The 19,465-nt window shown below is 59.8% G+C and overlaps 1 protein-coding gene across 1 annotated transcript; it reads left to right on the top strand.

Moving 5' to 3' along the window:
• The first annotated feature begins 1,400 nt into the window (after positions 1 to 1,400).
• Positions 1,401 to 11,163, top strand: LOC140901969 (cytochrome P450 2A13). Its single transcript, XM_073321479.2, has 9 exons — positions 1,401 to 1,694; positions 2,316 to 2,478; positions 3,264 to 3,413; positions 5,010 to 5,170; positions 5,479 to 5,655; positions 6,049 to 6,190; positions 6,578 to 6,765; positions 7,749 to 7,890; positions 9,217 to 11,163. Exons 1-9 carry the CDS (start codon positions 1,515 to 1,517, stop codon positions 9,396 to 9,398), a joined length of 1,485 nt encoding a protein of 494 aa, XP_073177580.1. The 5' UTR covers positions 1,401 to 1,514; the 3' UTR covers positions 9,399 to 11,163.
• The last annotated feature ends 8,302 nt before the right edge of the window (positions 11,164 to 19,465 follow it).

Raw genomic sequence — 19,465 nt, 5'->3', positions numbered from 1 at the left:
CACCTTGACCCCTCCTGACAAGGGTGACAAGATTAAGAGATCTCCATTAGCATACTGAACGGAAAACAGAGACAACTCCCCATGCCTCATCTGAAAGATGGGACAAGGAGACATCTCAATTTGCATACAGAATGGAGAGCAGAGAACTGCACTGAACTCTGGGACCAGAAAAGCTGGAAAGCACTGCATCCTGGGGGATCTCTGCTCCAGATGTTAATGAACCCACACCTGCACACACCCAGCTCAGCAGTTATCAGACCAATTCGAGTAATAAATCCTTTATTGGTATCCAAAATACTGAAGCAGCCCAGTTGCATTGTGAGCTCCCTGCAAGAAAACACCACCCAGAGCCAAGAGTGATCAGCTCCTATTGTCTAGCCTAAAGAAAACCCTTGAGTCATCTGTTTACCTATAAACTTATCTAGTGTTCTCCCTTGAACCATTGTTGTTTCTCTACAAAAACCCCGACCCATGTTCCTGTAAGCGTTCTGACGCATGGACCCAAACTCTGTCTCAGCTGCACTGGGATTCCATCTCCTGAGTGATCGTGGTGGGGGCTCTGCCTGTCTCCAGCACTCAGGACCCTGAGCTACCTCCATCAACTGGGAACCCCGACCTGTTCAAGCTCCATGGAGTGGGTGAGATCCCCCTCTCTCTTCTCTTTCTCTGTTTTCTTTTCTACCTCAGGTATTAACCTTTCATAATGTAACTGTTATGTTGGTTTAGCCCTCCTTGTGTAGTTATCACTATTATTCAATGAATAACTTTTATGGTTAAGCTGGTTGCTTCCCTCTCTCTCTCTGAACTTTACTTTTTTGGGTTTTTAGCTTCCCCCATTTACTCTGCAGCAGCGCTCCTTGTACCGAAGCTGAAGATCCCTGTAGTGCCAAAAATCCTGTGGGTTTGCTCATCAGGTGGGTTACGGCCAGTACAATTGTGACGTGAAAGTGAGGACAGGGACGTGTTAAACCTGCGGCATATAAGGGAGGGGATCAGCTAAAAGCGGTGCTTGATCCAGCCCATTGAGTACAGGGACATAGAAGGGGGTCAGCTTGAGAGGGCTGATTGACGCGGTCCGGGGGAACCGAGGTCCTGCAGGATAGCTCCATTGGGAGGGGACTTGCAGAAGGACGGAGGGGCGCTCCATAGGAACACACAAGTGACACAAGCAGTATGTTAACAGAATTACAGAACCTCCCCCCCACAGCGTACCCCAAAGGAACGGGCACATCTGGTAACCACTGGAAAAACTTCCCTGCTGTAAACTGGGGGTGGCCCGGTGGGAGGACAGACAAACAAACTGACCTTGCTCCAGCCTCTGTGCCCCGGGAATCCTGAATCCCTCATTCTACCAGCCCTACCCCGGGGTTGGAGGGAAGCCAGGCCTCAGTTGCACAAGTGGCTTACGCAAGAGAGGCACCGATGCCAGGGTCCCTGCTGGCCGGCTATATAACCGCCCGCAGCGCTGGACCACGGGAGAAGGGCAGCGGAGCGGGGGAGGCTCCCAGCCAGCCATGGATCCCCTGGGAGCCATCAGCCTGTTCCTGGTCATCTGCCTCTCCTGCCTCCTGCTCCTCTCCACCTGGCGGCAACTGCAGGGCCGGGGGGAAATGCCCCCGGGGCCCACCCCGCTGCCCCTCCTCGGGAACCTGCTGCAGGTCGACCTCAGCAACATGCGCAAGTCGCTCATGAAGGTAGGTGGGCTTTTCCCGGGACGTCCCCGGGGCACCCGGGCGGCCTGAGCCCTCAACAGCGCCACAGATAATGTGGCCAACCCCCCAGGATTGGCCCAGAGTCTCCAGGAATTAAAGATTAATCTTTCATTAAAGATTATGCCATGTGATGAAATCTGTAGGAATGCGTCCAACCAAAATTGGCAACCCTACCTCAGAGCCTCCGACCTGCTCAGTCTTTAGGAACTTTTATTAATTCTCGGTGACAAGCTTGACCCCGGGTATCGCTGCATGGAGAGGGGGACCTGTGCAGGGGGGAAGCGCAGGGGATAGTGGGGGGGGGCAGAGGTGGGGCAGGGAGGAAGGGCAGGCTGTGGGGGGGAGGGGCAAGGGTTAGGGGTGTGAGGAGAGGGGGATCATGGGGTGGGGGGGCGTGGGAAGGGAAAGGTGATGGGATGGGACGGGGTTGTAGAAGGGGAGGGGATGGTGGGTGGATGGGGAGGGGTTGGTGTATAGGAGGGGGGAGAGGTGAAGCCTGGGGCTTGGGGTTGCTCTGTGGGGGGCGAGGAGGGGCAGGGAGCTTCTCTGCGTGTCCCCAACGCTCTGTCCCCGCGTCTCATGGCATCTCCGTGTCCTTGGCAGATCAGCGAGCGCTACGGCCCCGTCTACACCCTCCACCTGGGCCCCCGGCGGGTGGTGGTGCTGTGCGGCTACCAGGCGTTGAAGGAGGCCCTGCTGGACCAGGCCGAGGACTTCGGCGGGCGCGGGAAACAAGCCACCTTCGACTGGATCTTCCGTGGCTACGGTCCGTGGGAGGGGAGCCAGCTGGGGGGCACAGAGAGGGCAGCTCCTGGCCGGGGCAGAGTCACTTCGTCCCGACCTGCTCCATCGGGGGACGTGCCCAAAACCTGGGGCAGGGCAGAGCAGGGGGCTGGCTGGGCCGTTCCCCGCAATCCCGGAAATAGTTCCTGGCTTTATGCAACCACCGATCGATGCAGGGAGCAGCCTCCCTCCTGTTACGTCCTGGGAGACGGATCCACCGCTCCGCTTCGCCAGGCCGCGCAAGGGAAGCGTCTCAGCTCAGTTGCCCAACTGTAGAGCGGGTCCAAAGGCAATTTTTTAGGGGCAAAAGCTCTCCTTTGGGGGGGAAATCAATAAAATTCCCTCCCCTTCTCTATTTCATTTGGTGTTGTTTCCATTTGTTTCCAGAGAAACCCGCCTGGAAGTTAAGGAACGAGGGGATAAAAAATGAAAAAGTGGAGACCGCAGAGACATATGAAAGTGCGGTGGGGGAGGGGGACGGGGGGAGCAAGGGACACGGGGTTTCCAGGAAATTCTGCACCATCCCCCCCCAGGGCGCGAACTGGCTCTTGGTGTTCTATGTTTGTTCAGCACCTAATGCCGTGGGGTCCCGGCCGCCAGCTGCCCCCACGATACAGCGAATAAAATAAATCCGCAGGCCAACTCGGGGCAGGACCGGCCTGGGGAACGGGTTCTCGTTAGCGTCCCCTCGTGGTTGATTGCATTGTGCCGCCGTTGGCAGTACCCCGCCTGGGCCCCCTGCACCATGGTCTGCTTCCTTCCCCCCAGGAGTGGCCTTCAGCAACGGGGAGAGAGCGAAGCAGCTGCGCCGATTCTCCATCACCACGCTGAGGAACTTCGGGGTGGGGAAGCGAGGCATCGAGGAGCGGATCCTGGAGGAGACTCGTTTCCTGCTGGAAGCCTTGCGGGGCACGAAAGGTTGGTCAGTGTCCTGTTCCTCCGGTGCCGGGGCCACGTGAGTCGGGGGCCAGACCCCCAGCTGGTGCGAACCCCCCATAGCTCCGTGACAGTCAATGGGGCCAGACCCCCAGCTGGTGCGAACTGCCCATAGCTCCGTGACAGTCAGTGGGGCCAAACCCCCAGCTGCTGTGAATTGTCATCACTCCGTTGACCTTGACACCAGTTTACACCAGCCGAGGTTCTTACCTGTGGACCTTTGTAAAGATGGTCAGTGTCATAACGCCCATTGTGCAGGTGGGGAAACTGAGTCACAGAGCGGGGAAGTGCTCACCCCGCAGGCCAGCGAGTGGGGTTCTCGCCTAGGAGGCATGGGCTCAACTCCCTGCTCTGCCCCGATTCGCAGGACCCCACTATAGGATGTATTACATAGACGGTGTATTTGAGGTGTCAGGACATGTGTAAAGCTGCCTGCGTGTCTGGCAGGGAAGGGGAACACCCAGGTAAACAACTGGGCCAGCAAACGAATCTCAGTGCGAGGCAGAAAAAGTGTTTGTGGCTATCGAATGAAGAACTTTGTAACTGCGTGTTTAAGGCTTGCACATCGGTGGGCTGATCTCTCGTGGACACTCCCGTAAACCGCACGCGGCTTGGGGTTGCTCTGGGATCCGCTGTGTTCTGGGTGACGGGGAAGCGGGTGAGGGGCTGGGCTCATTCTCCCCCACGCCACCTCGCTGCCTCTGCACGGTGCCGTGGGGCTGGGCCTCCAGGTACCCTTCAGCCAGGTGCCGGGGCACCATCGGCCCCCCCCACTGGCACGCAGTGCATTTTTTGGTGGCTCTCTCCTGGTACAAAAATAAAGGGGTAGGTCCAATGAGAAATCAAGATCCTGAGACTGACAGTCCCCCGGGCCAGTGGGGAGAGGCCACTGCTCAAGGTCAGCCTGATTGACGGGGCAGGCCAGCCAATGAGGGAGTCAAGAGCCCAGGAGTCCATCCTCCGTGTGAGCGGGAGCTGTCTGAACCAGAGGAGGGCAGAGCTAAGGGGAAAGGCAGAGCTGGGGAGCTGGAGCAGCCATGCCGAGGGGGAGCCACGGGGCCAGGGCCGGGATAGGAGAGGAAAAGGCGGTGAACGGGTCTCACATCCCACAGCCGGCCGGCGCGTGAGCTCTTTCCAGGTGTTGAATTCGGTTTGTATTTGGTTTGAACGTAATGCACGGCTCCGTGGGTCGGGGAAGCGGCTGGTGCGGAGCGAGGACCCCGCAGTGGGGACACCCTGGCCCCTCTCCGAAGTGACCACGATCAGAGTCAGGGTGCAGCCCCCCCAGAATCCGGGGCCCAGCCCTGTCGGGGTTACGAGGACTCTGCTGCGTGGGAGGGTGAAAGAAGTGGGAGCGGGAACCCGGATCCTGTGGCCAGCCCATTCCCCCGGGGCAGCACGTGTGCCAGAAAAGTTCCCCACCATAGCAGGACCGTTCCCCCACTGACACGTGTGAAGACGGCAGGCGGCGGGACGGGAGTGACTCGGCAGGCTGTGGGATCCGTGGAGGGGAGACGGTCCGTGGCACAGCCCCCCGGCTCACCTGTGCCCCACCCAACGCTGGCTGTACCCCCCTAGGTTTGCCCTTTGACCCCACCTACTTCCTGAGCCGCACGGTCTCCAACATCATCAGCTCCGTGGTCTTCGGGGACCGGTTCGACTACGAGGACAAGGAGTTCCTCTCCCTGCTCTACATGATCACCGAGAGCTTCCGCTTCACCGCCACGGCCTGGGGGCAGGTACAGGAGGCAGGAGGGGGGGCCCAGGCCACGTCCCACGGCACCGAGACCTGCCTGCCCCGGGGAGCGGGGGGGGGCGTGCTGGTTAGCTAGGGGAGCGGAGGGAGATGCGAGAATGCTGGGGGGGCAGCGAAGAGGAAAACCTGGGATCTGCAGTGATGGGTGTGAAATAGATAAAGGGGAATGTCGGGGGATGGACAGTGGGAATGGGCAGAGTTGAACAGACAGAGGGGTGTGTCCGGGGATGGACAGATCAGCTCTCAACCCACCCCATATTCAGTGGGGTCTTTGCTCTCTGTGCCCCCCAGCTCTACGAGATGTTCTCGGACACCATGCGCTACCTGCCCGGCCCCCAGCACAAAGCGTTCAAGGAGCTGGCAGGGCTGGAAAAGTTCATCAAGAGGAAGGTGAAGGCGAACCAGGAGACCCTGGACCCCAGCGCTCCTCGGGATTTCATCGACTGCTTCCTGGTCAAAATGCAGCAGGTACCGGCAGTAGCCGGAAGGGATGGCCTAGTGGGGTCAGCATCAGGCCTGAGAGACCAAACGGCCTGATTATAACCAGGGGTTCAACTTGTAATGGGGTCGGTTCAGGCCTCAAACCCTCTGGGGCAGAGAAATGGAGCCCCATAGATAGCTAGGAACAACAGGCTTGGGAGAAGGAACCAGGCTGGAACTCAGGAGATCTGGGCTCTGACCCACCATGTGGCCTTAGTCAAATCACTTTCCCCACCTGTACATGGGGATGGAGAGCCCTCCTCTGAGACTGTAAGCGCCTAGGAGCAGGGATTGTCTTTTGCTCCATTTTTGTACTGCGCCCTCAGTCACATCCCCAGAGTTCTCTCAAAAGTCCCTTTCTTCCCCTTTGGTCTTTCAAAGGAAAAGCAAAATCCTTCCTCTGAGTTTTCCCTGAAGAACATTGTTCTGACGGCGCTCACCTTGTTCTTCGCTGGGACGGAGACCATCAGCACCACCCTGCGCTATGGATTCCTCCTGCTGCTGAAACACCCAGAGATCGAAGGTAACTGGAAACGGGGGACAAAGGAAACACAAAGGGCCAGATCCTCAGCCGGTGTAAATCAGCCAGGCTCTGCTGAGGGCAGCGGCGGTTCCTCCATTTACACCAGCTCTGGATAGGGCCGGACAGTCACAGCTCGGCAGCGAGTTTGACATGGGAGCAGGGTCCTGTGTGAATGAAAGGAAGCCGACGGTCAGGGAATGCCGGGTCAGTGTGGCTATGGCAAACTGAAATGCCCGGGATTGTATTCTGAGCTCTGTTCACCCGGCATCAATCCAGAGTCACTCCCTGCCTGCAGGGGGGGCAGGGCCGGATCCTGATCTCAGCTCCCCGGGGGTCAATCCGGATTCGCACAGGGCCCCCCTTTGAGCCGTGCTGCCGTCTCTGCAGAGAGGATCCACGAGGAGATCGACCGGGTGATCGGGCGGAACCGCGCCCCGAGCATGGAGGACCGGATCCGGATGCCCTACACCAACGCCGTCATCCACGAGTTCCAGAGGTTCTGTGACGTCATCCCCATGGGCCTGGCGCGCCGGGTGACCCGGGACACCCAGTTCCGGGGATACACTCTTCCCAAGGTAGGCCCCTGGGGCGTCTGTCCCCCGCCCCGCCCCATGGCTGGGTCGGGCTCAGCATTGTCGCTCTCTCTGGATTCCGGCACAGTGCCACAGACAAGGCGGTGGACCAGGCCCGATGCTGCCTCTGGGAAGTCGTGTGATCTAGTGGGCACGGCACCGGAGACCTTGTTTCTATTCGCTGCTCGACTACTAACTCGGCGTGTGATCTAGGGTATCGCCCTCTGCCTCAGTTTCCCCCACATGTTAAATTAACGAATGGTGTTAATGGTTCCCCACCGTTTTTCTATTTACACCAAAGCTCTTTGGTAGAGGGAATATCGCTCCCTTTGTCCAGTGCCCAGCACGACGGGGCTCTGATGGCAGCTGGGGAGTCTGGGGCGGTACCGTAATACACCTAATAATAACATTCATAGATGTGGGTAAATACTCTGAGCCTGACTTCCAGTGCCACCTTAAAATCCACACTGTGGGTGCGGAAAGCCAGGAGGTTCACGCTGGGTATAGTGTATAGGCCAGCGCCGCGGCTGGTGTACATGAGCATAGGCACAGCCTCTGAGGACCTGGCCCAGTATTATTCACATTTACATTTTGTATTCCCATCATGCCGAGGAGCCCCAGTCACGGACCAGGACCCCCCCAACCCCCCGCGCTCGGTGCTGTACAAATAGCCACAAAAGACACCACCCCACAGAGCTTAAATTTTAAGTATTAATCTGCAGGAGCAGCCTGGTTCAGTGGTGAGAACGGGGAGTCTGGACTCCTGGGTTCCCTTCCCCGTTCCGGGAGGAGCAGAGGGCATTGGGAGACACGTGCCAAGATGTGAACTTTGGATTTTTGCCTGACCAGGCTCCTGCAATTTAATATTTGCGTTTGCTGCAAATTCCTCCAATGGCTAAAAACCGACCCTGAATTGTGCCCCAGCATCCAGTGCTGTGGGTTATCGGCGTTTAATCGTTGCTGTTTGTCACCGTCTCTTTCCCCAGGGGACGGAGGTGTACCCGGTGCTGGGATCCGTGCTGTATGACCCCTCGCAATTCAGCAGCCCCGACACCTTCGACCCCAGCCATTTCCTGGATGGGGACGGCCAGTTTAAGAAGAACGACGCCTTCGTGCCCTTCTCAATAGGTACGAATCCCTTAGCAGAGCTCGGTTCCGAGCGTCCCAAGCAGCGAGATCTAGGCCTGGCTCAGCCCCCCGGCTGCTAGATCTCACCCTGCTGAGCTGAATTTGTGTACAGAGAATTGTGAGGCCAGATCCTCAGGCGGTGTAAATCAGTGCCACTCCATTGGAGTCAGTGGGGCAAGATCCTCAGCTGGTGTAAATCAATGTCACTCCATTGCGGTCAAGGGGGCTGTTCACTCACACGCAGGGGTCAGTGTGCACTGAAGTCCCATGGGGAAGCAGGACCTTGTGAGCTCTTTGGGGCAGGGACTGTCTCTCCCTGTGGGTCTGTCCAGAGCCTAGCACAATGGTGCCCTGAACTCGGGTGAGGCCGACAGACACACCTGGGGTCATTATCATCTGTGGGCCACCCCACAGGAGTAGCTTGGTTCTTTTTCTCGTTTTGGCTCGATCGTTTGCTCCTCACACCAGTGAATACAAGTCTCCCAATGGTGCGATTGGGCGTGTTCCTGCCCAGGGAGCCATGGGGAACATGGCCCAGGAGTAGACCGGTGACGTTACCTCTGAATGCAGCATTGGTGAGACCGGGACTGGGACACCGTGTCCAGTTCTGGTATCCACGCCTCACACAAGGTGCTGACAAACTGGAAAGGGTTCAGAGGAGAGCAGCAGGCAGCATTGGAGGTCTGGAAAAGCTGCCAAACAGAAAGACTCCAGGAGCTGAGTGGAGAGGAGGTTAAGGGGTGGTTTGATCCCGGTCTATCAGCACCGCCTGGGAGGAGAACTGGGTTCTGACAGCAGCGGGGTCCCTAATCTAGCAAAGGCAGAATGGGAGCCAAAGACCGAAAGCTGAAGCTTGGTGATAAATTCCAACTCGAAATAAAGGGCAAATTTTTAACACTGGGGGAATTAGCCCTGGAACAGCTTCCCAGGAGTCGGGGGGGCCGTTCTCCATCGCTTGGACGCTGCAGATCCAGGCTCGCTGCCTTTCCGGAAGAGATGCTTTAATTAAACACAAGTTGCTGGGCAAACTGCATGAGTAACTGGGTGAAACTGAATGGCGTGTGCTGGGCAGAGATCAGGCTAGATGATCCCAATAGGCCCTTCTGGCCAGAGAATCTGGGACCCGAGCGTGTTATTTCTCTGTTCTCCTGGGTCCTCGCAGTCCATCTGAGCTCAGTATCATTAAACAGAGTGGAAGGGGTAATTCTTCACTGGCACCTTTATCGGCGAAATGTGACCACGATGTCGCTAAATTGTTTGTGTCGGAAAGAAACGAGCCAAAACCCTCTGGCCGGGCCATGATGCCTCCTCTGTCTTCTCTCCTAGGGAAACGGTATTGTTTCGGGGAGATGCTGGCTATCATGGAACTCTTCCTCTTCCTCACCAGCATCCTGCAAAACTTCCGCTTCCGCTCCCCCGTCGAGCCCAAAGACATCGACATCTCCCCGAAGCTGATCGGGTTCGCCGCCCTGCCCCGCAGCTACGAGATCTGCCTGGTCCCGCGCTAGCCGCCCCGCGGAAACAGATGGGACTTCTCGGGGCAGCCTGGGGGAGGGAGGGAAAGGGCCAAATCTGGTGATGGGGAAGGAAAGACCTGGCCATGTATCATGTTGAGAACTGCGCCCATCAGGAGAAGGAGCCAAGAGGGTGAATCTCCTGGGGGAATCTGGCTGCTGTTTTCCAGCTGCACAAGGGAATGAGATCTCCCCTATGAGACACTGTCTCTGAGGGTACATCTACACGACACTCCTAACTCAACCTATAGTAGGCCGACTTACAGCCATGGTCATGTCCACCCGACCCTCACCAGGGGCGCTTCCCCCCGCCTAAGAGGGGCAGTGGCTGGGGGGGCTGAGAGCCCGGTCTGTCTGCTCTGCTGGCAGCTCCCTGCCAGGAGCCCAGCTGCCCCTCAGGCTGCCGACGGGCTGTTCCCCTGCTCTGCTCCCCGTTCCCCGTCAGGAGCAGGAGCAAGCCTCCTGGGGCTTCTCGGCCTCCCCCAGCCCACTCCCCGCCGGGAGCCAGGCAGCCTTGTCCATTTCACAGCTCACAAGGCTGCCCGGCTCCCGCAGGGGCCGCTTGGGCTTCTCACCCCGGCTCCCAGCTGGAAGCAGTGTCCAGCCACCCAGCTCTGCAGAGGAGCGGGGTTGGAGGGGAGGGACCTTCTTGTCAATTTCACTGCTCCTGCCATGAACTTGACAAGACAGCTGATGTAAAGGATGCCGTGTCTGTGGGCGTAGGAGGGCACTTACATCTGTGGGACCAGGCTGTAGTGTGGACGCTGACATAACGAGACCGACATAAGCTGCCTTATGTCGACCTAACGGTGTGGGGTAGACCAGGGCTCAGTCTCTCACACACACACACACACTCTGCAGAAGAGAAGAATGAGGGGGGATTTGATAGCTGCTTTCAACTGCCTGAAAGGGGGTTCCAGAGAGGATGGATCTGGACTGTTCTCAGTGGTGGCAGATGACAGGACAAGGAGTAATGGTCTCAAGTTGCAGTGGGGGAGTCTAGGTAGGATATTAGGGAAAACTATTTCACGAGGAGGGTGGTGAAGCACTGGAATGGGTTCCCTAGGGTGGCGGGGGAATCTCCATCCTTAGAAGTTTTCAAGGTCAGGCGTGACAAAGCCCTGGCTGGGATGGTTTAGTTGGGGATTGGTCCTGCTTTGAGCAGGGGGTTGGACTAGATGACCTCCTGAGGTCCCTTCCAACCCTGATATTCTATGATTCTATGACTCTCTTGTGATTACAATTCCATTCCAAGCATCTTGCAGATTGTGTGAAACTTTGGGGATCTTTCGATTTTGTGAAGATTGCGGGGTGGGGGGGGGAGTGATTTACAAACAGGTGGAATTTCAGGGCAGACAAATCTGTTGCCAGCCAAATTTCAAAATTCACAGTATCTTTCCAAAGTCCAATTTTGGGGCTTATCAGTTCAGGCTGTTTCGGGAGGGGTGGGGGAAATGAGTTGTGTTGAAATCCCACAGCTTTAATGGTGAATTTGGAGGTGAATGTTTGTGCTAGGCCCCAAACTCGACAGCTTCCCTTTTAAACAGAAACCTTTTCCCATAGCTTTACCATCCGACTGGCATATGACTTCAGATGGGGTGGCGATCATTCACGTGGGGGTGACAGGACTTGGGCTTGCTCTCTGCACTGGGATGAATCTGACCATGCCGCTGTCTCTCACTGGAGTGTGCGCCCGTCACTCAGTTACTGTCAGGGCAACCTCCACTGGTCATCCTTTTAAATAAAGCCTGCAATGCAACTCCCTCTTTCTCCTTTGTTGCCCGGTATTCACAGCCGCCGTTGTTGACAGCCTGGAGGAATATGCTCCTGGGGAAAATTCTGCTCTCCGTTATGTCTGTGTGTGACGATGTGACGCAGCAGGGAGGGGGGAGTGTTGACCTGGGAATGTGCCCTGGGGATGGGAGACCTGAGAGCCTGTCACCTGAGCCAGGAGGGGGAGGGGGAGGTGACACCTCTGCCCAGCAATGTGGACGGAGGCTGCAGCAGGGAACCTGCTGGGTGGGTTTAGTTTCAGTTTGGGGCTGGGGAGAGGAACACAGGGAACCCCAGGGCTGGGGTCTAAGCTCCCTGCTCCCCCAGAAGGACGTGATTGAGGGGTCCTGGTTGTACCCACAAGCTCTGTTTTGGACTGTGTTCCAGTTGTCCAATAAACCTTCTGTTTTACTGGCTGGCTGAGAGTCTCAGTGGATCCCAGGAAGAGGGGTGCAGGGCCTGGACTCCCCCACACTCCGTGACAACTGGTGGCAGCGGTGGGATCTACTGCACCCCGTGAACGGCGCTTCCTGCAGTAAGTGACTGGGGAGCAGTAAAACGAAGGGGAATTGACAGGGACCAGGCGTGCTGAAGATTCAGAGAGAGACGGTTTCGGGGGGCAGTTAACCCCTGGGAATGTGTGACCAGAGAGAAAGACTTTTGCAGTAACAGGGTCCCCCGGGGGATTGCAGCGAGCGGTCCCAGGGGCGGAGGAATCTGCAGCTCAACCCTGGCAAAGAGTCGGTGACCTCAAGAAGGACCGGCACACGAGGGGCTTTTCCTGGAAACCGTGGGAAGCTGCCCGGCCTGCGAGTGGCCAGCAGGGAGATGTACGCTAAACGCCTTAAGAGCGACCTGGTGGAGCTGTGCAGGCAGAGGGGGCTGCGCATCGGGAGGTCCACCAAGGAACAGCTGATTGCCCAGCTGGAGGAGAGGGATCGCTTGGATGACCCGATCCCTGTCCCTGAGGGAAGCTGCCCGGGGGACGCAGCGTGGGCCCTGGGGCCTGACCGGGCTGGGAGGGGTCAGACTGCTGCTGAGGACATCCCGAGACCCTTCCTACCTATGTCCGGGGGAGGGGTTGGGGGAAGCCCGGCGAATACCGAGGGCACCCTGACCCCGGCACCCAGCAGGGGATCCTCCCGGCGGAGCTCCCCATCCCTGGAGCGGAGGCGGCTGGAATGGGAGAGGGAGATGAAAATGAGGGAGCTGGAGGATCATGAAAAACAACGTCAACATGAGGAGAAACAACGTCAACATGAGCAGGAGGAGAAGGAGAGGGAGCGTCAGGAGAAGGAGAGGGAGCGTCAGGAGAAGGAGAAACAAAGACAGCATGAACTGGAGCTGGCCAGGCTGAGGAGCAGTGGGGCCCCGACTGCGGTGAGTGCGGGGGGACCCAAGACTGCAAGGAGCTTTGATAAGTGCTTCCTGGCCCAGCGTAAGGAGGGGAAGGACATGGATAGCTTCCTGACGGCCTTTGAGAATGCCTGTGAGCTGCACAGGGTTGACCCTGCAGACAGGCTCCAGTTCCTCACCCCCTTACTGGACCCCAAAGCCGTGGAGGTGTACAGCCGAATGACAGGGGCGGAGGCAGGGGACTATGAACTGTTCAAGCAGGCCCTGCTCCGTGAGTTTGGGCTGACCCCCGAGATGTACCGGAGAAGGTTCCGGAGTCAGCGTAAAACGCCTGAGGTCACCTACCTACAACTGGCCAACCGGATGCAGGGGTATGCCCGCAAGTGGACAGCTGGGGCCCGAGCTAAAGAGGACCTGCTTGACCTAATCGTACTGGAGCAACTGTATGATCAGTGCCCATCCGACCTGAGGCTGTGGTTGGTGGACAAAAAGCTCGAGAACCCCCAGCACGCAGGGCAGCTGGCCGACGAGTTTGTGAACAGTCGGTCAGGGGGTAGCCGGGAGGAGCCCCAAAAGAACAGGCCCCCCCGATGCAGAGAGAGAGTCACCAGGGGGCCTCCCAGCGGGGAAATAGGGAGAACCCCCTCCCACGGGGAACGCCTGGCGTCGGGCCCCTCCGACCCGCTCGAGGGGACCAACATGACCTGAGCTGCTATCACTGTGGCCAGAGAGGCCACGTACGGTCCCAGTGCCCAGGGCTCAGGGACAAACTGAGCAGACCCAACCTACCCAGGGTTAACTGGGTAGGGACCCAGCTGGACGAGGGGCAGACGACCCAGGAAAGGGGGCCTACCAGTTTACCACCTGCCCCGGAGGGAAGAGTACCCCAGGCCAGCTCCACCAGAGGGCTGGAGGCTCTGGACTCAGGGTGCTCAGTTTACAGGGTGGGCGCGGGGCTGTCCCTCCGGAGAGTGCCTTGTTCCCCTGGAGGTGGATGGGAGGAAGGTCAATGGATACTGGGATACGGGCGCGGAGGTGACGCTGGCCCGGCCCGAGGTGGTGGCCCCAGATCGGGTGGTGCCCAACACCTATCTGACCCTGACAGGGGTGGGCGGGACCCCATTTAAGGTGCCCGTGGCAAGGGTACACCTGAAATGGGGGGCCAAGGAGGGCCCCAAGGATGTGGGGGTACACCACCATTTGCCCACTGAAGTTTTGATGGGGGGAGACCTAGAGGACTGGCCAAGCAAGCCCCAGGCCGCCCTGGTTGTGACGCGTAGCCAGAGCCGGCGAGGGGCCCTGCGCCCTGACCTCGGGGAGGGTATCACACCGGAGGCGCAGGACCCTACCCTGGTGGGGAGGGAGGGCCGAGGGGCACGGCTCAGAGAGGCGGAGGCCTCAGACCTGGCCAGCGAGAGGGAACCGGGCCCCATCCCTTCCCCAGCCGCTGAGTTCCAGGCCGAGTTGAGGAAAGATCCCTCCTTGCGGAAGCTCAGGGACCTGGCCGACCTTGGTGTGGGACGGACCATGAGGAGAGGCTGCCAGGAGAGGTTCCTGTGGGAGAAGGGGTTCCTGTACCGAGAATGGGCTCCCACAAGGGAAGTAGAGTCCTGTGGGATCAGGAGGCAGCTGGTCGTCCCCCAGAAGTATTGCTGCAGGCTCCTGTACCTGGCCCATGACATCCCCCTCGCAGGGCACCAGGGAATCCGGCGCACCCGGCAGAGGTTGCTACAGAACTTTTACTGGCCCGGGGTCTTTACCACGGTCCGGCAGTATTGCCGATCCTGCGACCCCTGTCAGAGGGTGGGGAAGGCCCGGGACAAGGGGAAAGCGGCTTTGAGACCTTTGCCCATCACAGAGGAGCCTTTCCAGAAGGTGGCCATGGACATCGTGGGGCCTCTCAGCAAGACGACCCGGTCGGGGAAGAAATACATTCTGGTGGTGGTAGATTTTGCCACCCGCTACCCCGAGGCAGTGCCCTTAGCTTCCATTGAAGCAGACACCGTGGCCGATGCGCTCCTGACCATTTTCAGCCGAGTGGGGTTCCCCAAGGAAGTCTTGACAGACCAAGGCTCCAACTTCATGTCGGCCCTGCTCCGGTGCTTGTGGGAGAAATGTGGGGTCCGGCACGACTGGGCCTCAGCTTATCACCCCCAGTCCAACGGGCTGGTGGAGAGGTTTAACGGGACGCTAAAGATGATGCTGAAAACCTTTATGAACCAGCACCCGCAGGACTGGGACAAGTACTTACCTCACCTGCTGTTCGCATACAGGGAGGTGCCCCAGGAGTCTACCGGATTTTCGCCTTTCGAACTGTTATATGGAAGGAGGGTGAGGGGCCCCCTGGACCTGATGAGAGACGAGTGAGAGGGGAAGACCACTCCCGATGGAGAGTCAGTGGTGGAGTATGTCCTGATCTTCCGAGAGAGACTGGCTGAACTCATGGGCCTGGCCAGGGAGAATCTGGCCAGAGCCCAGAAGAAGCAGACGGTCTGGTATGACCGCACGGCACGGGCCCGTGCCTACGCCACCGGGGATCCGGTGATGGTTCTCATCCCAGTGAGAAAGAACAAACTACAGGTCACCTGGGAGGGCCCTTTCAAGGTCGTCAAGCAGCTCAATGAGGTAAACTATGTGGTGGAGCTGTCAAACCGGGCGCACCACCGCCGGGTGTACCATGTGAATATGATGAAGCCATATTATGCCAGGGGGAATGTGGTGTTGGCCGTGTGTGGACAGTGGGAAGAGCAGGGAGATGACCCTTTAGTAGATCTATTCCCTGGGACCAGAGCTGGTTTCCCCCTGGAAACAATTCCCCTCTCGGATCAGCTAACCCCTGCCCAGCAAGCTGAGGTCAGGGAGGTGCTGCATCCGTACCGACAGCTGTTTTCCAACCAGCCTGGACGCACTAATCTGACTGTCCACCGGGTGCAGACAGGGTCGCACCCGCCGATAAGATGCTCCCCCTTCCGAGTCACAGGGAAAACTGCTCAGGACCTGGAAAGAGAGGTCAGGGATATGCTGGCTTTGGGGGTGATCCAGCCATCTGCCAGCCCTTGGGCCTCGCCGGTGGTGCTGGTCCCCAAAAAGGACAGGTCGGTCCGGTTCTGTGTGGACTATCGGAAGCTCAATGCCATCACTGTATCTGATGCCTACCCCATGCCCAGGCCGGACGAGCTCCTAGACAAGCTGGGAGGAGCTCGGTACCTTACCACCATGGACCTTACAAAGGGCTACTGGCAAGTGCCGCTAGATGCAGATGCCCGGCTGAAATCGGCCTTTATCACCCCTCTGGGGCTCTATGAGTTCCTGACCCTGCCTTTCGGCCTCAAGGGAGCGCCGGCCACCTTCCAGCGCCTAGTGGACCAGCTCCTGAGGGGGATGGAGAGTTTTGCCGTGGCGTATATTGATGACATCTGTGTCTTTAGCCAGACCTGGGAGGACCATGTGTCCCAGGTTAGACAAGTGCTGGACCGACTCCAGGGGGCTGGGCTGACTGTAAAAGCGGAGAAGTGCAAGGTGGGGATGGCTGAAGTATCTTACCTGGGCCATCGGGTGGGGAGCGGCCGCCTAAAGCCGGAACCAGCCAAGGTGGAGGTGATCAGAGACTGGCCCGCTCCCCACACCAAAAAGCAGGTCCAAGCCTTTATTGGGATGGCAGGATACTACCGAAGATTTGTGCCCCACTTTAGCGCCATCGCCACCCCCATCACGGAGCTATGCAAGAAGGGGAAGCCAGACAAGGTGGTCTGGACCGAGCAGTGCCAGGTGGCTTTCCGGGCGCTGAAGAAGGCTCTGGTCAGTGGCCCAGTTCTGGCAAACCCAGACTTTGACAAGCCCTTTGTGGTGTTCACCAACGCCTCCGACACGGGACTGGGGGCGGTGTTAATGCAGGAGGATGAAAAGGGGGAGAGACACCCCATCGTGTACCTGAGCAAGAAGTTCCTACCCCGGGAGCAACACTACGCGGCCATCGAGAAGGAGTGCCTGGCCATGGTGTGGGCCCTCAAGAAACTAGAGCCCTATCTCTTCGGGCGACACTTCACCGTCTACACCAACCACTCTCCCCTGACCTGGCTGCACCAGATGAAAGGAGCCAACGCCAAACTCCTGAGATGGAGCCTGCTCCTGCAGGATTACGACATGGACGTGGTCCACGTGAAGGGAAGGGCCAACCTGATAGCGGATGCGCTGTCCCGGAGAGGGGGCCCCGAACTTCCCAGGTCACTGGTCAGCGTGACCCCGCTCAGTTCAGTCCAGCCCCAAACTGAAACTAAACCCACCCAGCAGGTTCCCTGCTGCAGCCCCTGTTCACATTCCTGGCCGAGGTGTCACCTCCCCCTCCTGGCTCAGGTGACAGGTTCTCAGGTCTCCCATCCCCAGGGCACATTCCCAGGTCAACACTCCCCCCTCCCTGCTGCGTCACATCGTCACACCGTCCCATCCCCATCCGTCCCCCCCTCCATCCCTCCGTCCCCCTCTCCGTCTATCCACCCACCCCATCTCCGCACCCCTGCGCCCATCCGTCCTTCCGTCCATCTGCGCCTGTCCCCCCGTCCGTCCCATCCCCATCCGTCCCCCCCTCCATCCCTCCGTCCCCCTCTCCGTCTATCCACCCACCCCATCTCCGCACCCCTGCGCCCATCCGTCCTTCCGTCCATCTGCGCCTGTCCCCCCGTCCGTCCCATCCCCATCCATCCCCCCCTCCATCCCTCCGTCCGCCTCTCCGTCTATCCACCCACCCCATCTCCGTACCCCTGCACCCGTCCGTCCCCCCGTCCATCTGCGCCTGTCCCCCCGTCCGTCCCATCCCCATCCGTCCCCCCCTCCATCCCTCCGTCCCCCTCTCCGTCTATCCACCCACCCCATCTCCGCACCCCTGCACCCGTCCGTCCCCCCGTCCATCTGCACCTGTCCCCCCGTCCATCCCATCCCCATCCGTCCCCCCCTCCATCCCTCCGTCCCCCTCTCCGTCTATCCACCCACCCCATCTCCGCACCCCTGCGCCCGTCCGTCCTTCCGTCCATCTGCGCCTGTCCCCCCGTCCGTCCCATCCCCATCCGTCCATCCCTCCATCCCTCCGTCCCCCTCTCCGTCTATCCACCCACCCCATCTCCGCACCCCTGCGCCCGTCCGTCCCCCCGTCCATCCCTCCGTCCCCCTCTCCGTCTATCCACCCACCCCATCTCCGCACCCCTGCACCCGTCCGTCCCCCCGTCCATCTGCGCCTGTCCCCCCGTCCGTCCCATCCCCATCCGTCCCCCCCTCCATCCCTCCGTCCCCCTCTCCGTCTATCCACCCACCCCATCTCCGCACCTCTGCACCCGTCCGTCCCCCCGTCCATCTGCACCTGTCCCCCCGTCCATCCCATCCCCATCCGTCCCCCCCTCCATCCCTCCGTCCCCCTCTCCGTCTATCCACCCACCCCATCTCCGCACCCCTGCGCCCGTCCGTCCTTCCGTCCATCTGCGCCTGTCCCCCCGTCCGTCCCATCCCCATCCGTCCATCCCTCCATCCCTCCGTCCCCCTCTCCGTCTATCCACCCACCCCATCTCCGCACCCCTGCGCCCGTCCGTCCCCCCGTCCATCCCTCCGTCCCCCTCTCCGTCTATCCACCCACCCCATCTCCGCACCCCTGCACCCGTCCGTCCCCCCGTCCATCTGCGCCTGTCCCCCCGTCCGTCCCATCCCCATCCGTCCCCCCCTCCATCCCTCCGTCCCCCTCTCCGTCTATCCACCCACCCCATCTCCGCACCCCTGCACCCGTCCGTCCCCCCGTCCATCTGCGCCTGTCCCCCCGTCCGTCCCATCCCCATCCGTCCCCCCCTCCATCCCTCCGTCCCCCTCTCCGTCTATCCACCCACCCCATCTCCGCACCCCTGCGCCCGTCCGTCCCCCCGTCCATCCCTCCGTCCCCCTCTCCGTCTATCCACCCACCCCATCTCCGCACCCCTGCACCCGTCCATCCCCCCGTCCATCTGCGCCTGTCCCCCCGTCCGTCCCATCCCCATCCGTCCCCCCCTCCATCCCTCCGTCCCCCTCTCCGTCTATCCACCCACCCCATCTCCGCACCCCTGCACCCGTCCGTCCCCCCGTCCATCTGCGCCTGTCCCCCCGTCCGTCCCATCCCCATCCGTCCCCCCCTCCATCCCTCCGTCCCCCTCTCCGTCTATCCACCCACCCCATCTCCGCACCCCTGCACCCATCCGTCCACCCCTCCATCCCTCCGTCCACCTCTCCGTCTATCCACCCACCCCATCTCCGCACCCCTGCACCCGTCCGTCCCCCCGTCCATCTGCACCTGTCCCCCCGTCCGTCCCATCCCCATCCGTCCCCCCCCTCCATCCCTCCGTCCGCCTCTCCGTCTATCCACCCACCCCATCTCCGCACCCCTGCACCCGTCCGTCCCCCCGTCCATCTGCGCCTGTCCCCCCGTCCGTCCCATCCCCATCCGTCCCCCCCTCCATCCCTCCGTCCCCCTCTCCGTCTATCTTGGGGAATAACTTCACAGTCTATCTTGCCTGTCTGCCCTCTGCCTTCTTGGATCGAATTCCACCGGCTTCCCCTACGCCTCCCGCAGCCCAGAGCTCAGCCACGAAGCAAAGCCCGCGTAGCTCCTGGTGCAGAAGAGGCCTCCAAGAGCTGGGCCAGTTTAGCCCAGGAAAATGGAAGGCTCCGGGGGGACTGGTTGCTCCTTCCAGCCCAATGTCTTTGTCTGAAGCGTTTCCAGACTCGGGTGTCCAATATCAAACCCCCCGCCCCCCGCCCTCATCTGCCCCCCGACCGAGCACTGGTGTTTGGTCAAGATGGGGGTGGCCCGGTGGGAGGACAGACAAACAAACTGACCTTGCTCCAGCCTCTGTGCCCCGGGAATCCTGAATCCCTCATTCTACCAGCCCTACCCCGGGGTTGGAGGGAAGCCAGGCCTCAGT

The sequence above is a fragment of the Lepidochelys kempii genome, chromosome 23, assembly GCF_965140285.1.
Source record: "Lepidochelys kempii isolate rLepKem1 chromosome 23, rLepKem1.hap1, whole genome shotgun sequence".
NCBI lineage: Eukaryota > Metazoa > Chordata > Testudines > Cheloniidae > Lepidochelys > Lepidochelys kempii.
This window is presented reverse-complemented; position numbering and strand designations above follow the sequence as displayed.